The following is a 19,948-nucleotide window of genomic DNA, read 5'->3' as shown; positions in this document are numbered from 1 at the left end:
TCTCAGGTTGCTGCAGGTATAAGAAAATAAGTGACAGCTGCAGGAAAGTCTATAAATCACAGGAAAAATTATGATAAAAATAAGAGCTATGAACTGCCCTTTAAAATTTCACTGGATGGCAGAGAAGAGTCGAAGAGACCTCAGCCATTTATCTCCATTATGCCTGGGATCCTCCGAGAATAGCAAAGTTGACGGATGATGCCATTACCTTTTTTTTATTATTTTTAAATGGAGGGAAGATAAGGAGTGGTGTATAAGTGTTACTTTCAAGTCATTAGAGGGTTGAGTCTTTGAAAGAATTCCTTGATTTAGCCAATGAAATAAAGTGTCTTTTGCTTTAGCTTTCTGTAGGTAATGTATTAAACATCGGCTTTTTGGAATCAAATCTGCTTGTTTGCAGTTTCTAAAGAAAAAAAAACAGTACTAGGAAATATGATTTTTTATTAATCAGAAAGTCACAGAATGGTTTGGGTTGGAACAGACTTAAAGATCATCTCATTCCACCCCTTGCCCTTGAGCAGAGACACCTTCCACTATCCCAGACTGCTCCAAGCCCTATCCAGCCTGGCCTTGGGCACTTCCAGGGATGGGGATTCCATATTACAGTCCATATACCTGTCATTCAAACCAAAGGAGAGACAGAATTCATTGCTTTGATGCCAAAGAATGTGAAGAAGACAAAAACTAAGTCATTCCTACCCAGGTGCATCAGAAGACACCAAAGTGTTGGCAAGAAAGGGATTTTTAGAGCCATTTCTTTGCCTATTATCTACACTTGGGCAAATATCAGCTTTCCCAGTGGCAGTGTGTTTATATTCCATGGCAGTTTCAACCTGGGAACTGTTCCTTTGACAGAATCTGGGAGCTCATCACAGCCCTCTTCTCTCCAGCCACCATCCTCTCACAACAAATTTCCATTTCATATACATCAGAGCTCAGCTCTTGAGGGCTTTTTGTGGTTAATTGGTGCTCTGGGCTCTGCTGGCACAGTGAGGACATTTTGTGTTCTCCAGAGTGGTCAGGGCTGAGCTCTGCTGAGATGCTTTGGTCAGCCAGAGGGAAATTCCTGAATATGATCCATGCCCAACATCTGAACACATTTGGAGCTCCCTCATCTACTCTGGCTCTCCAGAGACAAGAGCTTACAGTGACAGCCCAGTGCTCACACAGGATCTGGGCTGTTGGATTTTCGACTTTTTCATACTTTGGCACCACACAACCATATCCAAACCCCACATGTTTTTGTCTTTTGCCAGAGAGGTGCAAATTCTCTGCTTTTCTCTCTGCTTTTCTCTCTCTTATTCCTGTTCCTGCTGGATGTGTTCCTGATCCCCTGGTCAGGGACACAGGGTTTACCTTTTCCAGTCTCTGTCTTGCCCCACTGATATTACTAAAGTAGATCTAGATGAGAACAATTCCTTCATGGAAAGAATTGTCCAGCCCTGGCACAGCTGCCCAGGGCAGTGGTGGAGTCCCCATCCCTGGAGGAATTTAAAATCTATGTGGATGTGGCACCCGGGGACATGGGTCAGTGGTGGCCTTGGCAGTGCTGGGGGATGGTTGGACTTGGTGATCTCTGAGGCCTTTTCCACCCTCAGTGATTCTCTGATTCCTCAGGGTTAATAAATTTTCTTTAAGAAATTCAGATGTTCCAGCTTTAAGAAGGAACCTGTTTTTCATCTCAGTCCTGAACGAAAGGAAGGTTCAGGTCCTACTGACAGATTTCCCTATTATCCCTGAGGAAAAGATTGATTTACTGGAGCTACCCTAAAAACTATCCCTAAACTGGCAGGTTTTGCTCATGGCAGGGGATGGCACTGGGTCATCTTTAAGGTCCCTTCCAACCCAAACTGTTTTATGATTCTGTGAAAATGTATTTCCTTGAAGAGAAGCCCTCAGGAATGGAATGTGGCTTTGGGTGCATTGTTCAAGAGATAAATGCTCTTTGTTGCTTGGATGTTGTCTTATTTCCCACCTGGATTTTGGATACTTTGGCTTTCAATTGCCCTTCCAAGTTAAACCACTTTGGCAAGACTGAAGAGCCTCATTTCCCTGTTTTTTTTTTTTTTTCTCCTCTAGAAATGTATTTTTAATTTAGAGTAAGTTCTCCTCTTAACCTTCTCTTCAATAAATTAATTAAGCTGACTGGGTCCTAGATACTATGTCATGGTGGCACGTGCAGATATTAAATAATCTGATTTTTTCACTCAGAGCACTGTGCATGTGAGCTCATACCAAACTTACACTCCTAAATTCATGCTGGAAACCAGCACCCTCTGTAGTGATCCTCCATTTAGAGAGATTTTTGTAATCTCCTCCCTAGTTGGTTGTTAAACAGTTTGTTAAGCAATAAATAGATTTGCAGAATGTTAATGCTTAAGCTCAAGCATCAATCAGCATTAACATATTCTGGCAAAATTAAAGCTTTCCTGGCCTGTCCTCATTTTATCCCAAATTGGCTTTACCAGAGCTTCCTGCCACCCTGGAAGGACTTCCAAAGGAATGAGCAAAATATCCTCTGGTGGCACTTGCCACTATTAAGTATTGATGAAGAACATTGTTATTGCTTTTATTGTAATAATACATTTTAACAGCTAAAAAATAACCCAAATCATCAGAAAACTCCAGAAGATGTTTTGGAATTAGATTCTTTCATGTAACTGTTGGTCATTGAATGGAATTTTTGTCCTTATACATATTTTAAAATATTTTTGTGTCTTGTTTTTCATGAATATTTCAGGCAGTTTTTGTTTGTTTATTGTATTTCCCTTAATATTTTTTTTTTGTTGCCCTGGGGAGTCTAAGAGGGATAAATCCATGATTTAATGAGGAGTAGTGAGCTGATGGCATTTTTTCCCTCCAGTACCACAGGCTCTTTCTCCACCCTCTGTCCTTTGCCAGGGGGGGTATCAGGACATCCATTTCCTTTTCCATTTCATCTCCACAATCCTGACACTTGATGGGAATCCTCAGAGGGGCTTCTGCAGCCTGGTGGCAATCCTAACACCAATCCTGATGATTTCCAATTTGTCTTGGATTGCAGCTTTTTGGGAGGACTCTGTCTGCTGGTGTGGATGAACTTGGAGAGTGAAAAAGTTGGAGTTTCTTAAGCAAAGTCAAAATTAACACATTTTATTCCAGCAAAGCATAAAGTCAGGTTCTTGAACACAGAATTGGGAAGAAGGGGAGAAAGGCAGTGGTAACAAAGCTGCCAATGTAGCTGCAGAAGTGCATGTCCAGAGAATTCTTGATGCTAAAGCTGCTCTGAGGCTGTTATTTGAGTTTAGGGAATGATCCACAGCAAAGCTGGCTGGAGAGAATGGGAATGGGAGTGGGAGTGGGAAAGGGAATGAGCAGTGACTTCCCAGGACTGGAGTGCCAAACCAAATCTGGGCTGGTCTTGTGAGGGGACAGTTGTGCCCTCTCTGCTTTGGCCCAGTGTTTTGTAGGTTTTCAGGGAGAATCCATCCCTTATATTTCAAATTTGTACATGAATGACTTCATACATCAGGTCTTTTGAAGGGGTTACACGTATCAGCAGAAATATCACAAAATCCTGGTGCCAAAATTTCCCATCCAGCCTGGTCTTGAACTCCTTCAGGGATGGGGAGTCCACAGGCTCTCTGGGCAGCCTGTCCCAAAAATAACTATTTTTCTCCAAAAGTATTTTGTACCTCTCTCCCATTAAGTTGTATTCCCACACCACAAGAAAGATTATGAGCACTTGATAAAATCAACATTTTTTTTGGTAACCATTTGCATGGTCCAAAATCAGGGTTTTTTAAGAGCACCATGATTACAGTGACTGCAGATTAATTATTTAGGGTTTGACATCTGTATTTGACTATTGTGTGATGGAACAAAACCATAAAAGGCTCATATTTCATTTCCATGACATTTAAAAGGAGGTATCAGCATTGAATCCTTTCAGGACCTTTAGCCAAAGACTTGGACTCCCTAATGCTCCTTGCTGAGTGTGCATGGCAGAAACTGTGCTGAATTTACTGGGAAGTTTCCCATGGCAAGGGGTTGGAATGAGATGAACTTTAAGGTCTCTCCTAACCCAACCCAACGCAATCCAATCCAGCCCAACCCAACCTAACCCAACCCAACCCAACTCAACCCAATCCAACCCAACCCAACTCAACCCAGCCCAACCCAATGCAACCCAACTCAACCCAACCCAACGCAACCCAACTCAACCCAACCCAACTCAACCCAACCCAACCCAATCCAGCCCAACCCAGCCCAACCCAACTCAACCCAACCCAACCCAATCAACCCAACCCAACCCAACCCAACCCATGCTGGGATTCTCTGGAATGGGGGGTTCTGGATTTCTCCCAGCCCCCAGGGAAGGAGGGAAGCTGATCCCCCTGCCTTGTGTCCCCCCAGGGATGCGTCAGGGGAACGACGTCGGCACTCAGTACCGCTCGGCCATCTACACCTTCTCCCAGGAGCAGATGGAAGCTGCCCTGAGATCCAAGGAAGAATATCAGAAGGTAACACTGGGCAGGGGGTGGAATGGCTTCAGCTGTGAGCACAAGGTACAGATGTCACCAATTAACACAAAATCACACTCCCTGTGCGTTGCACTCTCCGTGCGGATGTTGCAGCTCCTCAGTCCAATGCCCAACTTGCATCATAGTTGCTTTAAATTCCAACTTTTAGGATTTTTTTTTTTTGGTGTGAGTAATTTTATAACCATGCAGAAAGAGAAATAGCTCCTTGTGCAGAAATATTTTGAGTCTCTTCTACAGATTTATTTAGTGTGGGTTCAGCAGAACAGAAATCTGTGAACTTAAAGCTATTCAAGCTTCTCTGGACCCCAAACCCTGAAGGGTGAACCCAAAATCCCAGATCCAAGAGTTCCTGAACATTGCTGATCAATAACTGAGCTGGATAACTCAGATCACCCACCTGATGCTTATGAGATACTTCTATCAAGCCTTTCCATAAATGTCTTGTCTGACTTACTGAGAGCATTTGTTGTGACACAAGGATTTGTGTGAGAGAACATCAACCAATTCCCTTTCTTACACTGAGTTTTCCTCTGTTTTCTGGGGAGAATGCATTCTGTCTCTTTCCTGCCACTTTGTTACTTAAGTAAAGGCAGAGGGATTAGTATCCTGCAGTGTTGTTGCACTGTGGTGCTGCCCAGTGCTCTGCAAAATCCAGATTCTGCAGCAGAAAAATATTAAATTATTCTAATTTATATGAAAAAACCCCCACTCACCTGGGACATCAGGGCAGTAAACTTAAGTAGTACCAAAAGACAATCACTGTTCATTATATTTAGTTATACAATCACCTCACAGGTGTTATGTTAAAGAACCAGGAATCTGGGTGAATATTTGGTGTGAAAAGTAAAAAGCTCTATTTACATCAGCCAGAAGGTCTCAAAAGGCAGCAGATTTTTTTTACCAGTGTGGGTATGACTGGGTGAGCTCCTAGGACTGGATCCTACTTGCAATTGGAATTATTTTGAGTGCAAAGAGGTGCTCAGGACTGCCGGTAAGTGATTTCCAGATCTGACATCTGTGTGTGTAAATGAAGTGCTCAATGACTTATATTTGTTTCTGAGGGGGGTAAGTCACCCTTGCAGGTGTTTATCTGGTGGTTTTGGAAGACATTTATCATTCCAAACTTCTTTTTACTCATTATTTACCACAGATCCACTGCTTTTCCAAATTCTTTTTATTCCTTTCCTTTAGCATCTGCTGACCAACATCACCCTGCAAATCTTACAGCTTTAATTTGCTTTCCCAACTCTATTATCCTCTGCTGTTATTTGTCATTAAATAAATACTGACATGAGAGCAAAATTGCCATGTGTGAGATTGCAATATGATATTACAGAAATTTCCATCATCAAATAGATTTCCTTAATGGTACCATTTAAAATTTACCTACTTTGAAAAGTGTGTGTAATTAGTACATTTATATAATTAGGCACAACTGTAAGTGAGCACATGTAGAGTTTGTTTTTGCACTGAAGTGGGGAAGGAAGGGACGGTGTTGCCAGCTAAGGAAACCCAGCAAATATGCACTGAAATTCCTCAGGGATGTGTGTTTCCCATGTATTATTAACAACAATATCTCCAATATTATCTACTGGGGTATTGCAGGAGCAGTGGAATGGTTGTGTGGGAAACACACTGAGCAAACAATTTGTTCAGGAATCCCTTTTCATATTAAATGCTGTGCATTCCATTATTTTAATGTAAATGTAATACAGCCACTTTCCTTATATTGCAGCAATTTTAAATAAATATCAAGCTTTTTCTGGCAGTGACACATGCCAGATAATCATGGATAAAAATGTGGGAATGGCACAGTTTTTTCTGTGATAAGCAGTGCTGCCTGCAGCAAGGGAGGAAGGACTAACAAATATTACAATAACTGCAGTGTGCATGGGTGACTCCAGCATTTTTTGGCACTGAAAAGGAAGAGAAATAAAATGTCATTTATTTTTTTGTTCACTGAATAATTGTGCATGTGCTCTTAGATGTGGTTTGAACTGAGGGGCTGAAAGAGCCCTAAAAATGGCCTTCAACCAGAAAATGATGGGTTTGCTAGATGAGGTTTGGGGTTTTTTCCTAACTGGCTTCTGGTATCCAGGGAAGGGAATGGAGCTGGGGAAGGGGCTGGAGCACCAGGAGGGGCTGAGGGAGCTGGGAAAGGGGCTCAGCCTGGAGAAAAGGAGGCTCAGGGGGACCTTGTGGCTCTGCACAACTACTGACAGGAGGGGACAGCCAGGGGGGTCGGGCTCTGCTCCCAGGGAACAGGGACAGGAGGAGAGGGAATGGCCTCAGGCTGTGCCAAGTTGGGGTCTAGACTGGATATTAGGGAAAAATTCTTCACAGAAAGGGTGAGAAAGCATTAGAATGGGTTTCCCAGGTCAGTGGTGGATTCACCATTCCTGGAGGGACTTAAAAGCTGTGTGGATGTGGCAGTTGGGGACATGGATCAGTGGTGGCCTTGGCAGTGCTGGGGGATGCTTGGATTCAATTATCTTGGAAGGCTTTTCCAACCTCAGTGATGCTGAGATTCAATTTAAGTGACAATAATCAGATTTATTACCAGGCTGTGAGTGAGACCCTCGGGGTGCCCCGAGCCCAGGTTGCCTGCAAGGTCCCATCTATTTTAAGTTGTGGAACTTATTGCTGATTCCTGCAGCTGCTTTGAGAGCTGAGAAGTGGCAGTAGAGCACTGAATTCACATCCAGCCATGGGGCTGGAGCTGCTGAGGGAGCTGAGTGCAGGAGTCAGAGTCAGCTGCTGGTGACAGACTGTAATACAATAGTGCTGCTGCTAAACGGTGACACAATGGAACTGTAATCAGAAAAACATCAAATGAGGGCCAGGCCTTGGTGAAATCACTGTGAATGAGCAGCTTTGCCTGAAGCTGAGGTTTTTTAATACAGGTGAACCTGAGGTTACTCAATTTTCAAGACAGTTGCTCAGCTGGGTTTAGTTTTCAAATGAATTATCGAGGCAATTGTAATCCAGAGAATGAAATCAGGGTGGGAAGAAGTTTGTATTCTTTTCTTTTTTTCAGAGTCAGACCTTGCAGTTGTTTTGTCAAGCACTAGCACTGGCTTGTAAGGCTGCAAGAATACACTGAGTGCCTCCCCTGCAGGGAATTACAGAATGGTTTGGGTTAGAAGGGACCTTAAAAATCATCCATGGGCCATGGTCAGGGACACCTCCCACTATCCCAGGCTGATCCAAGCCAATCCAGCCTGGCCTTGGACACTTCCAGGGACCCAGGGGCAGCCACAGCTTCTCTGGGAATTCAATTCCAGGGCCTCACCACCCTCAGAGCCAGGAATTCCTTCCCAATATCCCATCTAACCCTGCCCTCTGGCAGTGGGAAGCCATTCCCTGTGTCCTGTCCTGTCCATCCATTGTCCCCAGTCCCTCTCCAGCTCTCCTGGAGCCCCTTTAGGCCCTGGAAGGGGCTCTGAGCTCTCTCTGGATCCTTCTGTTCTCCATGTGAACACCTTCAGCTCTCCCAGCCTGGCCCCAGAGCAGAGGTTTTGGGTGGATGAATTCCATGGGATAAGGAACACAATGAATTAGCAGAAGATGCAGCAATCCCTGCAGCACAGCAGACACTGGGAAGCTTCCATCACCTTTCTGTGATATGATGTGGGAACAAACAAGCAAAACCCTCAGGTGCAAAAATAGGACCTTTACATTTGGTATCAAGGAAAGAGATTGAAAAGCTGGAGTTTCCTAAAGCATTCCAAAAGCAATGAGCTTTGGAGCAGCAACCTGCAAGGAGGTGAAGTGGTCAGGATTGTACTTGTCAAAGCTGGAGGCAGGGCTGTTTACAGACCTCTGAGATCTGCAGTTCTGAGTGGTTAATTCCATGAAGGAATGCCTGGCAGTGGGAATTTGCAACCTTCATCTGTGTTTTATCTGACTGCTGTGTGAATTCAGAACAGGCTTTGCCTGGGAGATGGTTTTTCATGTGATTTTTGGCTGGGAGAAGTTAAATAGCTCCTTTGAAATGAGATTGTTTTTATTAAAGCAATACAATAGTCAATAAAAAAATAACACCTGCTTACTCCTCTTCAAATTATGTCTAATTCAGAGCTTTATGTGTCAAATTATCTCTGCTTCACTCTGCTGTGAATGGCAACGACTTGAGTCCTGATTGATGGTGGTGGCTCTTGTGGAGACAAGCAAAGCTGATCTGATAAGCTGAGCCATTCTTTGGGTTGTAATCACTTTTCTGTGCTGCAGAGATACCCTTTGTATGTTCATGCCTCTTGGAGAAAGCTACATTTGGCTATGGATGAGGAGGTTTTGTGCGAGCACTTGTGAACTCTTTTCATGTTACTGTAACTGCAGAAAATTTGACTTTGCCACTCTGATAAAATTCGAGCACCTCAAATTGGGGAAATCTCTCAAAACTAATCCTAATCCATTTCTTGAAGACAGTGGCAGCAAGATAAAAGCATTAATGGCATGAATTTAGGATGAACTTGTGGATGTGTCTCTACCTGGACTTCAGCAAAGCCTTTGACAGCATCTCCCATGGTTTATCCCTGGAAAATCCAGCAGCCATGGCCTGGGCAGGTTCCCTCTGGGCTGGGGTGAGAACTGGTGATGGCTGGGCACAGGGAGTGCTGGGGAATGATGCTGCACTTGGTGACACCTGCCCCCTGCAGCTCCAGGCTGGGGCAGAGGGGCTGGAAAGGGTCCTGGGGGTGCTGCTGACATGAGCCAGGTGTGCCCAGGTGGGCAAGAGGCCAAAGTGGCAGCTCTGGGGTGGCAGCAGGACCTGGGCAGTGCCCATCCCCTGTGCTGGCACTGCTGGGGCACCTCCAGTGCTGGGGACAGCTCTGGGACAAGAGGGACATTGAGGGGCTGGAGAGTGTCCAGGGAAGGGAACAGGAGCTGGGGAAGGGGCTGGAGCACCAGGAGGGGCTGAGGGAGCTGGGAAAGGGGCTCAGCCTGCAGAAAAGGAGGCTCAGGGGGGCCCTTGTGGCTCTGCACAACTCCCTGACAGGAGGGGACAGCCAGGGGGGTCGGGCTCTGCTCCCAGGGAACAGGGACAGGAGGAGAGGGAACGGCCTCAAGCTGTGCCAGGGGAGGTTTAGTTTGGACATCAGGAAAAATTTCTTCATGAAAAAGGTGATTAGATGTTGGAAGGGGCTTCCCAGGGAGGTGGTGGATTCCTTAAAGCCCATTTCATTCCACCCCCTGCCATGGGCAGGGACACCTCCCACAATCCCAGGTTGCTCCAAGCCCTGTCCAACCTGGCCTTGGACACTTCCAGGGATCCAGGGGCATTCCCTGAAGGAGAGAAGTGCCACCATCCCATGCTGAGTGCATCCTTCTACTCTTCCTGTTCCCCAGGAATGCAGCACATGGTGCTTGTTTCTATTAATGCTGAGAAAGGCAAGATTTTTTTTTTTTATATAGCTTCCAATTCTGCATTTATTATCTTCACTTGATAAAGGCCAGGCATTTCATTTGGCCCTTTGACTGTTGCAAATGCAGGTTATCCTGTATTTGGATTTAGAACCAGGAAGAGCAGGATGAAACCAGACTTTGTATTTTGCAATCATTTTTTCATCTGGGAGGTCATGGGGGTCACCGAAGGAGCCATTTGCTTTATTGCACTGGGAATGTGAAGTTTATATTGGACATTTAAACTAATGCTAGAAATTGCCCTGTAATAAACTAATGTAAATATCAAATGGATTTGACTTTAAGAGTGGGTTGTAAATAAAACATTTCCTGCTTTGTGTGGCTTGCCCTGTTCTGCCTGCCATTAATGTAAAAACATGCTGGATTTGTGTAGACATCCCATTTTCATGTCCTTAGGCAGAGAAATTCTCAATCTCCAGGGCAGATCCTCATGTTTCTTCAGAAAATGAAGATTTTAAAGGGCTGAGCTGTTGTTTGAGGGGTTCTGCCCTGTGCGACCTGGCCTCCAGTTGGGCACAGCTCTCCTGGGTCATCCCAGTGCCAAGGAAAAGGATTGGAATGTGCACAGATGCCAACACAGAGGTTAAATCCCTTCCCATCAGCCTGGAAATGTTCTCTAACATAATTCAGTGGTATCTGGGATCCTTCTGAAGAGCTTCTAGTCCAGGCTTTTGAATTTCTTGATCTTGATTATGCATCTATTGCAGCATTCTGAAAGTGTCACAAGCATATTAAATGTCAGGTGCTTAAATGTGATCATGACCTTAATAATGGTGGTTTAAGTGAACACAGGATTTACAGGGAATAGGATGGAATTTCTTTCTCTTCAGGAAGCTCTCAAGGAGTTTAGTTTAGTTTAACTGAGAGATTAGTTAGGGGGAGGACAGGATAAAGTAGAAAAAGGTCAAAGTAAAAGGAACATGATGGTCGTTAGCTGGTGCTGTTCTTGTTCTCTTTGGGTTAAACACAGCCCTTAAAACTGACCTATGGAAACTTTTCCAGGAAATAAACCTGAGGAATCATCTCCAGATGTGTTCAGTCTCATCATATGTGAAAATGTTGTGTCTTAATTCTGCTCTGCCCTTTGGATCCATCCATGTCCAGGAGAAGGATAAGATTTGAAGTGGGGATCTCTGCATGGGCTGAGAGGGGGAGAGAGATTGGCCTGGTTTGAGGTTTCCATACAAATTAAAAAAATCAGGAAAAAGCTTTTTTTAAAGTGACATTTCTAATGAGCATGGGAGCATTATTTCTGCTCTCCAAACAGTTTGTTTACCCCTAGTGCTGAGCTGTGGGATCCAAGAACACTCCTCAAACCTCATCTTCTCAGGGAAGTGTGCCTGAGCCAGGATTCAAATGAATGCTCATGGAACACTTTCCCACTGTTTACCCAACTCTGAAACACTCTGAAAACAAAAAATGTATCTGAGCATGATGACACTTCAGGAAGTTCTGAGTTCCACAAAGCTCTCATGTGGAAATGGCAGATACTCAACATTTATAAAATATCCTGCTCAGGCCTCTGAATATGGACAGAGGAGGGTCCACTTAAACACTCAGGTGCCCATGATTTGATAACCAGATGGTTGATAGCCAATTGTGTTGACAATTCATGTCTGCTGAAGTTGTTTTCCAGCTGATGTCTCAAGATTCCCTCAGAGGACCCAGTGCAGATCATCCATAAGCTGCAAATCCAGAGCAACACCATTTAAATCCATGGAATTACTTTGGATTCCCAGTAATGCAATTGAGATGAAAATCTGGCCTCAGAGTTTTGAGCCTCTCAGTATTTTTGTTGCCCAAAGAACTGTCACAGGGTTGTGTGTTTTATTTTCTATATGAAGTGTACATCAAAGAGAACTTTCAGCTTTGGGGAAAATAAATCAATACTTCCTGGAAGGAGAAATCAGAGGATGCTTTAGCCAGCAACATTATCATGTCTGGTTTGATCTTGTGATCTTTTTCCATCAAGCGTTTTTTTTTCTCTTTTATTAACTTCCACAGATCTCCTGTAGGCTGGTCTTTCCTTTTGTTTTATCATGGAATCACAGGGTCCCAGAACAGTTTGGGTTGGAAGGGATCTAAAAGCTCATCCCATTCCCACCCTTGCCATGGGCAGAGACATCTTCCACTACTCCAGGTTGCCCCAAGCCCTGTCCAGCCTGGCCTTGGACACTTCCAGGGATCCAGGGGCAGCCACAGCTTCTCTGGACACCCTGTGCCAGGGCCTCACCACCCTCACAGGGAAGAATTTTCTGTCATTTGATGTTGTCCCTCATCCTTTTCTCCCACATTTTCCTCAATCCTCAGATTTTCTACTTTTTTCCCCTTAGGCCTGTGTTTCTGAAAAACCTTCCCTATTTTTTCATCTTTGCAGCCAAAGACAAACTTGTATTTTTTCCAGCTGACACTTATTAGGTGTCATTTACTCTCTGGCTCTGAAAGTGAATCCAACTACCCAACATAAAGTGGACAAAATATATTTCCTATTCCTGCTGCCTAGAGCATCCCAAGCTACCTTCTAGGGCAGAGCCATGGAGTTTTGTGCAGGAAGAGTCATCAAAGTCTGAGAAATCACTTTCAGTGAATCCCTGCTTCAAGCCCCAGTGTTAAATCCAGTTTTTAATCCTGACCTTTCCCTGAGCAAGCAGCCTGCTGTGGATTTTTGGGGTTAATGTATTTCCATTGTGGCTTCTCCTTTCTCCTGTGCTTTGGTTATTTTTAGTTGTCTTGGTTAAACCAGGTCTCTTTCAAGTTTTAAAGGAGTTGTATTTAAAGGTGTTCCCAGAAGAAAAAACTCTTTTACACATCAAGACCCTTTGTGAGGTGGTGGAGAAGGGCAGGAGGAAGAGCTGTATCCAGACAATGGGTGAAGGTGGAATTTTGGATTTTTTCAGAGGAGCCATGGAGGCAATTTGAGATTTAACTCCATTCCAATGATCTCAGTGGTCCAGGATAGTAACTCTGACCTTCATGTGATCTCCCAGTTGTACCAGCACTAATTTTAAAATTATTTCTAAGCCTTGATCACTGCAATTCACAACAATCCTGGTGAAAGTCCATCTTAATCCAGTTTTTATTCCCTAATTTTTTTGCACTTTTTTTGCACTTCTTTTTTAAATTAAAATAATTTAATGATACTTAACCAAACACAAAATATTCACTGCATTGGATCTGCAAATTTTCCTGTGTCAGCTGAACTTGTAATAGCATCACAGACAGATGTTGGGTTTATATTTGACCTGTTTTCTACAAAAACATTGATTGGCACTAATTATATTCCCTATCATTTGAATGTTATTTCTCTTTTGGGGGGGGTGGATTTTTTTGTTTGTTTGTTTAGTTTAGTTTTATTTTTTTTCTTTTTACCCATGTACAAATTGGCCCAGTGTTGTTTGTGTTGTCTTATTTTCCCATTTGAAGTGCTCATGGAACTGGTTCTCATTCCCTTTTCTAAAATTTTCAATATTAATCATCGATTAACTATGTGAAACCCACATTTTCCTTAAAAAGCTAAAAACTTAGACAAATTTGGCTTTATTGGCCAGTGCTTCATGCTGAAGGACACCCAAACTTAAAGGTTTTTGCACTCTTTAAAGATATTTTCTAGATATTTTTAGATAACCTAGATATTTTTTTAAATATGGAAAATGCAATAATTAAATTTGTATATTTATTTATTAGGTATTTAATAAACACCGTTGTATTTGTCACAAATAGCTGAGTGGCTGTCCTAGAAATTTAAAAAAATCAGGTTTCTCCAGCAATGATGACTTTCAGCCCAAACCAATGAAGTTTTGTGGAGATTAAAAACACCCAAAGAAAAATTATGGGAAAAAAAAAGAGGAGTTGTAAAATTGCAGTGGAGGATTGTAGCATCGCTCCCCCTTCTCCACACACACATACACAAATGTGCACTTTTAACATCATCATCATCATCATCATCATTTTATTTTCTGTAATATTTTTTATTTTTATCTCAATCAGCTAATTATAATCTGGGTGGTGATTTTTCATCCAGCTCTTCCTGCCGTTGTATGTATGTGGCTGCTATTTTATGTGCCAACAATCCTAGGAAATATATTTCCCCATTATCCCGTGATCTATTATCACAGGAAAAACCTTCAGTGCGAAATTAGGGGGATTTCCAGGGTTGGAGAAATCCTGATTTCTTTCATTGCCCTCTAGTGGGCTCGAGCTCCTCTGCAAGGGCTTTCCCCTTCTCTTTGTGCCACACAAACCATCAGGTTTTCTGTAATTTCAGTTATTTGTCCATATTTGTGTGGTTCCTGGAGCATAGTTTCATGGATCAGATACGGCAGAACTATCCTGCTGGGGTTTATAAATGATGACCAAAAGAGGATTCTGTGCTTTCTGTGTTTTGCTGTGGGAAGCAGGGGTTGGGCATTTCCCAAATGAACATTCCCCAGGTGAGTTTTGGGGAGGACACTCGTAGATGTTGGGTTGTCATTGAAATATTTACAATCTGGAGAAGCAGATATCAGGTTTTTATAATTTTCTGCTGTTGTAGTTTGTGTGGAATTGTGAATTCATCCCACACTCCAGCTGAAGGAGGGCTTGGCAATTCTTCCATCCCATTTATTTGCGATTTATCATGGAATTCTAGAATGGTTTGGTTGGAAGGGACCTTAAGGATCATGAGCAGGGACACCTCCCAGGTGTTCCAGGTTGCTCCAAGCCCCCATCCAGCCTGGCCTTGGACACTTCCAGGGATCCAGGGGCAGCCACAGCTTCTCTGGGCACCCTGTGCCAGGGCCTCTCCACCCTCAGAACCAGGAATTCCTTCCCAATATCCCATCTCTCCCTGCCCTCTGGCACTGGGAAGCCATTCCCTGTGTCCTGTCCCTCCAACCCTTGGGGCAAAGAGATGAATTTTGAACAGTAAAATGAAAGGAAATCAAACATGGCTCCAAACTGGTTGTTATTATATTTTATTTTGAATTAGCAAAGAATTTACAAATGTATATATATAATAATAATGTGTTATGGCTTGCTGCTCTTAAAAACTGAGTGACTTTTTGATGTAAAATCCCTGTTTAATATATGTTGGCTTCATACAAAGTTGTATTTCTGCACTGTCCTGGAAAGAGAGGAAGGGAAAAAGCTCTAAAGGGCAATTTGGAAATGACAGCATAATTCTGTCTGAGATACTTGGGATAGGTCAGGCATTAATTTACATCATGAGGAAATCACAGTGATCATCAGAGAGCAGAGCACGAGGGAATCAAGCACCTGTGCAAGAGGCAAAAGCAGGATTGTTTAGAATCATGAAATCATGGGATTGTTTAGGTTGGAAAAGCCCTCAGAGATCATCAAGTCCAACCATCCCAGCTCTGCCAAGGCCACCATTGACCCATGTCCCCAAGTGCCACATCCACATGGATTTTAAATCCCTCCAGGAATGAGGAGACTCCACCACTGCCCTGGGCAGCTGTGCCGGGGCTGGGCAACCTTTTTGGGAAAGAAATTATTCCTAATATCCAATCTAAACCCCCCTGGTGCATCTTGAGGCCATTTCCTGTTGTCCTGTGTGATGGATTCACCATCCACAAGCGATGGCTCTGTGTCCGCTCGTGTGATGGGAGTCACATTTGCTGCCTTCCAGTGGATTGGAATCTCCCTGGTTTGCCAGGATGTTGGGAAATGATGGAATGTGGCTCAGGGGGTGCTTCTGGCAGCTCCTTCAGCATCTCTGGGTGGATCCCATCCCACCCCACGGGCTTGTAGCAGGTTGATGACAGCCTTGGATTACAGGATTCATTCTGCACCCTGTTTCTCTCTGGAGAACAACTGGTCTGACTGTTAAAGAATGAAGCAAAGAAGGCATTAAGTACCCCCACCTGCTCCTCATCCTTTGCTGCTCCATTCCCTCTGCATCCAGCAAAGGGTGGAGATTTGTATGCCTGTGTTTGCAGATGTGCATTGAGAGCAGCGGGGAAAAAAAATCCTGCAGCTTTGCACTTTACTTCAGGAATGACTCACTCCCTCTGGTGGGAACATTTCATTCTGAATGTGTGATGCTGCTTTCCCTCCTCCTCCTCCTCCTTCACCTCCTCCTCCTCCTCCTGCATCCACCCCCTCCCCACACTCCCATTTCTGCTGCTCCGTGTGTGACATCTGCTCCTTGTGCTGCAGAGCAGCACTTTGGTTTCTATGGTAGCTGCTGGAGCCACTGGACCCATGGACTAGGAGGAAGGGGAGGAAAAAAAATGCTCCAAGTGACCAAAGTCAGGTGTAGGATGTCCCTTCTCCCTTGGTCAGAGGGCTGGGATGTTTTGGGAGAGGGGCTCCCATGGGTGGCAGCTGCCAGGACATTCCAGGGTCATTTCCTTCCTTCTCCTGGGAAAAGAACCTGCAGGCCAGCAGTGAAATGAAGGGTGTGAAAAGCAGCAGATTTTGGGTTTGGTTGAACTTCACATTTCCTTTTGTCTTGTTCAGGTCTCCAGTTTGCAGCGAACCCTCCTCGGCTTCTGCCTTTAAGGTGGTGAAAATGCAGATGCCAGACCCAAGATATTGTAATTAGGTGTCTATTTATAACAGAGTTTGTCATTAGAATTACCATGTCATTTTTTTAAACAAGGGAGGATAATGCAAGTTCACAATCTACACCTGTAGCTGTGCTTTTTTTTGGTTTTTTTTGATTTTTTTTTTTGCTTATTTTAAATGCAGTTCTTCTTTGATTTGCTCTGGTTCTGAATTCATTAGGAAGCCTGAATTAGCATCCTGCCACATTGTCTGGGGCATCTTCACTCCTCTGTCCCCTCAGGTACAAACACCAGGATTCTGAGCCAGGATTCTCAACTTCAGCTAAAAGGGAGTTGACTAAAATACAGAGCCCACTTCTTCATTTTTAAACATTCTTTGTAGAATGGAATCAGGATAAGGATTTTAGCAACAACTCCTCCATGGAAAGTGCTGTCCAGCCCTGGCATAGCTGCCCAGGGCAGTGTTGGGAGTCCTCATCCTTGGAGGGATTCAAAAGCCATGTGGATGTGGCACGTGGGGACATGGATGAGTGGTGGCCTTGGCAGTGCTGGGAATGGTTGGACTCAGTGATCTTCAAGGGCTTTTCCACCCTTAACCATCATGTGATTCCATAATGTCATTATGCCACACCATTGCAAAGATAAATCTGTTTTAGAGCAGTTTCTTCGTGGGAGATGAAGCCAGCGGGAGCTGGGATCCACAAATTATAATGAACTTGGTAAATCATGAAATCATGGAGAGGTTTGGGTTGGCAGGGACCCTAAAGATCATCTTGTCCCAACACCTGGGAGGTGACAGGTTGCCAGGGATGAAGGTTGTGCCTCCTGTGCCCGTGTGTGCTGTGTGTCCTGAGCTCTGACACATCTCCAGACAGACAGGTCCTGCCTGGGTGAGGGGAGTTTGGTGCTGGGTGTACTTTAGAGAACTCTGAAGAGCTCTCTTTGTGGCAGATGAACATGTTCTTTTCAGGTCCATGCTTCTTTTATTTATTTTCATTTGTAAGTGGTTTTTATTCAATTTCCTGTAATCCTTGGAATTCCAGGATTCTAAAGCCAAATGTTTCATCTTCTGTGAAGAATATTTTACATCTTCAGCATTCCTGATGTACTTGGTGTGATTTAATTATCCAGCTGTGTTTGCACCTTGCATCTTTTTTTTTTTCGTTCCATTTTGTCACTTATTCCCATTTAATCCTGTATAATCTTTCCTGGATTCTTTATCAGCAAGCCAGACCTCAGATCCCCTCAGCCTCAGTAGTTGTCAATGACATGATAAATAAATCCTCTAAAATCAGTTGGAGTCTGGTGTCTGTGGAGCTGTGCTGCAGTTCTGAAACAGCCCAAATGGGACTTTTTAATGGAAAACTATGGCAAACTGGATTTTTTATGGAAGGCTAGGGCACAAGAAGATCCTTTGCCACAATCCCTAGTATTTATGGCTGTTTCCCATCAAGGTGCTGCTTGTTTTCCTGTTTTACCCCCAGTCTTGCTCAGGTTCCCATGTGTTTTATGGACCCTCTTCCAGTTGCATGGCAATCCCAGCCATCCCTAAGACATTCCATTTCTATTTGTCAATAGCAGTCCTTATAAACACCTTTTTTCCCCTTTTTTCCTGTGAGCAGAAAGGCTTTGCAGCCTCTAGACTGGCTCAGCTCTGACTTGAATCCCTCGAGGTGTTGGGTAAATCACATGCAGAATCACAGAACATTTAAGTCAGAAAAAAACCTCCAATGTCACCACTTCCAATCTTTAAATCCTACCCTTGCCTTCTAAACATAGCAAATAAAAAAAAAAGTTAGATTTCCTTAAAAATGATAAAATTATCTGGGTCCTCCCCCTCACAGAATATTGAGGGTGGGAAGGACCTTCAAGGCCACTGAGTCCAGGCTGTGACTGATGCCCAGTTTGTCACTCAGCCCAGAGCACCGAGTGCCACATCCAGACCTTCCCTGGACACCTCCAGGATGGCTCCCTGGGCAGCCCCTTCCAGTGTTTACCAACCCTTTCCATGACGAAATTCCTCCTGATATCCAACCTGAACCCCTCATGGAGGGCACTGTAGATTCCACCTGGTTTCCATTATCCCATAATGGTGAATAATTGCCATAACCTCAACTGAAAATGGTTTAGTTTTTTTTTTTTTTTGAACTAAGATCATCCCACATTTTCCATTATTTGGCCCTTTTGCACCCATTGTTTGTTTTTCTTACTTGAGTTTAGTTTATGACTTGTGTGTCTATGCGTGGATCAATGTTAGAAGATAATATTAAAAAAGGGATTAGCGCGTAGCAATGATCTATTAAATTGTGTAATTCATCATTGTGCAGAGGCCATCATTAATTTAATTGTTTAATTAAAATAGCCCATTAAAATGGATTTAGTTACTGACACCAAACCACTGCTGGGTTCCTTTTTGTTACTGGGACATTTTATTATACAAAGTCTCACCAAATTCAACATTTTGCTAATTGAGTCAGTGGTGCAACTTGAAATTAGTGTTGCTGGGAAGGAGAAACAAATGAAATAGAGGACCTCGTTAGCATTTAGGACTTAAAACAGGGGGTTTCCTTCTTTCCCTTTTAGTGGCTGTGAGCAGGAGGTCAGGTTGTTCTGTGAACATTAAAAAATGTCATCCCCCGACCTGCTGTTTGCCTGACAGTGCCTCGTGTTTATCCTGACAGGAGGAAGCAAACAAAACAAAATGAAAAGGTAATGAGGTAGAGCACAGAGGGGATGGGAAATCTTCCCCTCAGAAAGCTCTGCAATGTTTATTAATGCTGCTGGGTCAATGGAAAAATGCAGCCTGCAAAAAAAAAAAAAAAAAAAGCCACGGAGGGAGTGTTTTTCCATTTCAACTTGTCCTTTTGGAATTTGCCCATGCTAGAAAAGACAAAAATGAAATAATTCAATCTCTGAGCAAAAAAGCACAAAGTATATCATGGTCAGCAGGTTTTGTTTCTAGTGTGGTTTTGTAACCCTGCATGGAGGGGAAAAAGTCCAGTGACTTCACTTTTAGTGAAGCCTTAATTGTTGCTAATTATCTTACAATTATGGAATGGTTTAGATTGGAAGGAACATTAAAGCCCATCCCATTCCAACCCCCTGCCATGGGCAAGAACATCTTCCACCATCATAGGGTGATCCAAGGCCCCTCCAGCCTGGCCTTGGACCCTTCCAGGGATCCAGGGGCAGCCACAGCTTCTCTGGGCACCCTGTGCCAGGGCTTCTCCACCCTCACAGCCAGGAATTCCTTCCATCTATCCCTGCACTCTGGCAGTGGGAGGCAATTCTCCCTTGTCCTGTCTCTGCATGCCTTGTCCCCAGTCCCTCTCCAGCTCTCCTGGAGCCCCTTTAGGCCCTGGAAGGGGCTCTGAGCTCTCCCTGGCTCCTTCTCTTCTCCAGGTGAGCACCCCCAGCTCTCCCAGCCTGGCTCCAGAGCAGAGGGGCTCCACAGCCTTGGAGCATCTCCGTGGACTCCTCTGGAGTTTCTCCAGC

At 43.9% G+C, this 19,948-nt stretch overlaps 1 protein-coding gene across 3 annotated transcripts in view; it reads left to right on the top strand.

Moving 5' to 3' along the window:
- MSRA (methionine sulfoxide reductase A) overlaps positions 1–19,948 on the top strand; it is a 236,901-nt gene that overhangs the window by 151,371 nt on the left and 65,582 nt on the right. For all 3 annotated transcript variants that reach the window (XM_036380690.2, XM_036380688.2, XM_036380692.2), the window contains one exon: positions 4,396–4,502. In XM_036380690.2, coding sequence (XP_036236583.1) covers positions 4,396–4,502 — 107 coding nt within the window. The remainder of the gene's footprint in view (positions 1–4,395; positions 4,503–19,948) is intronic.

This window comes from Molothrus ater, chromosome 3 (genome assembly GCF_012460135.2).
Source record: "Molothrus ater isolate BHLD 08-10-18 breed brown headed cowbird chromosome 3, BPBGC_Mater_1.1, whole genome shotgun sequence".
Lineage (NCBI taxonomy): Eukaryota > Metazoa > Chordata > Aves > Passeriformes > Icteridae > Molothrus > Molothrus ater.
Note: the sequence above shows the minus strand (reverse complement) of the source record. Positions and strands in the feature narration are given on the sequence as shown.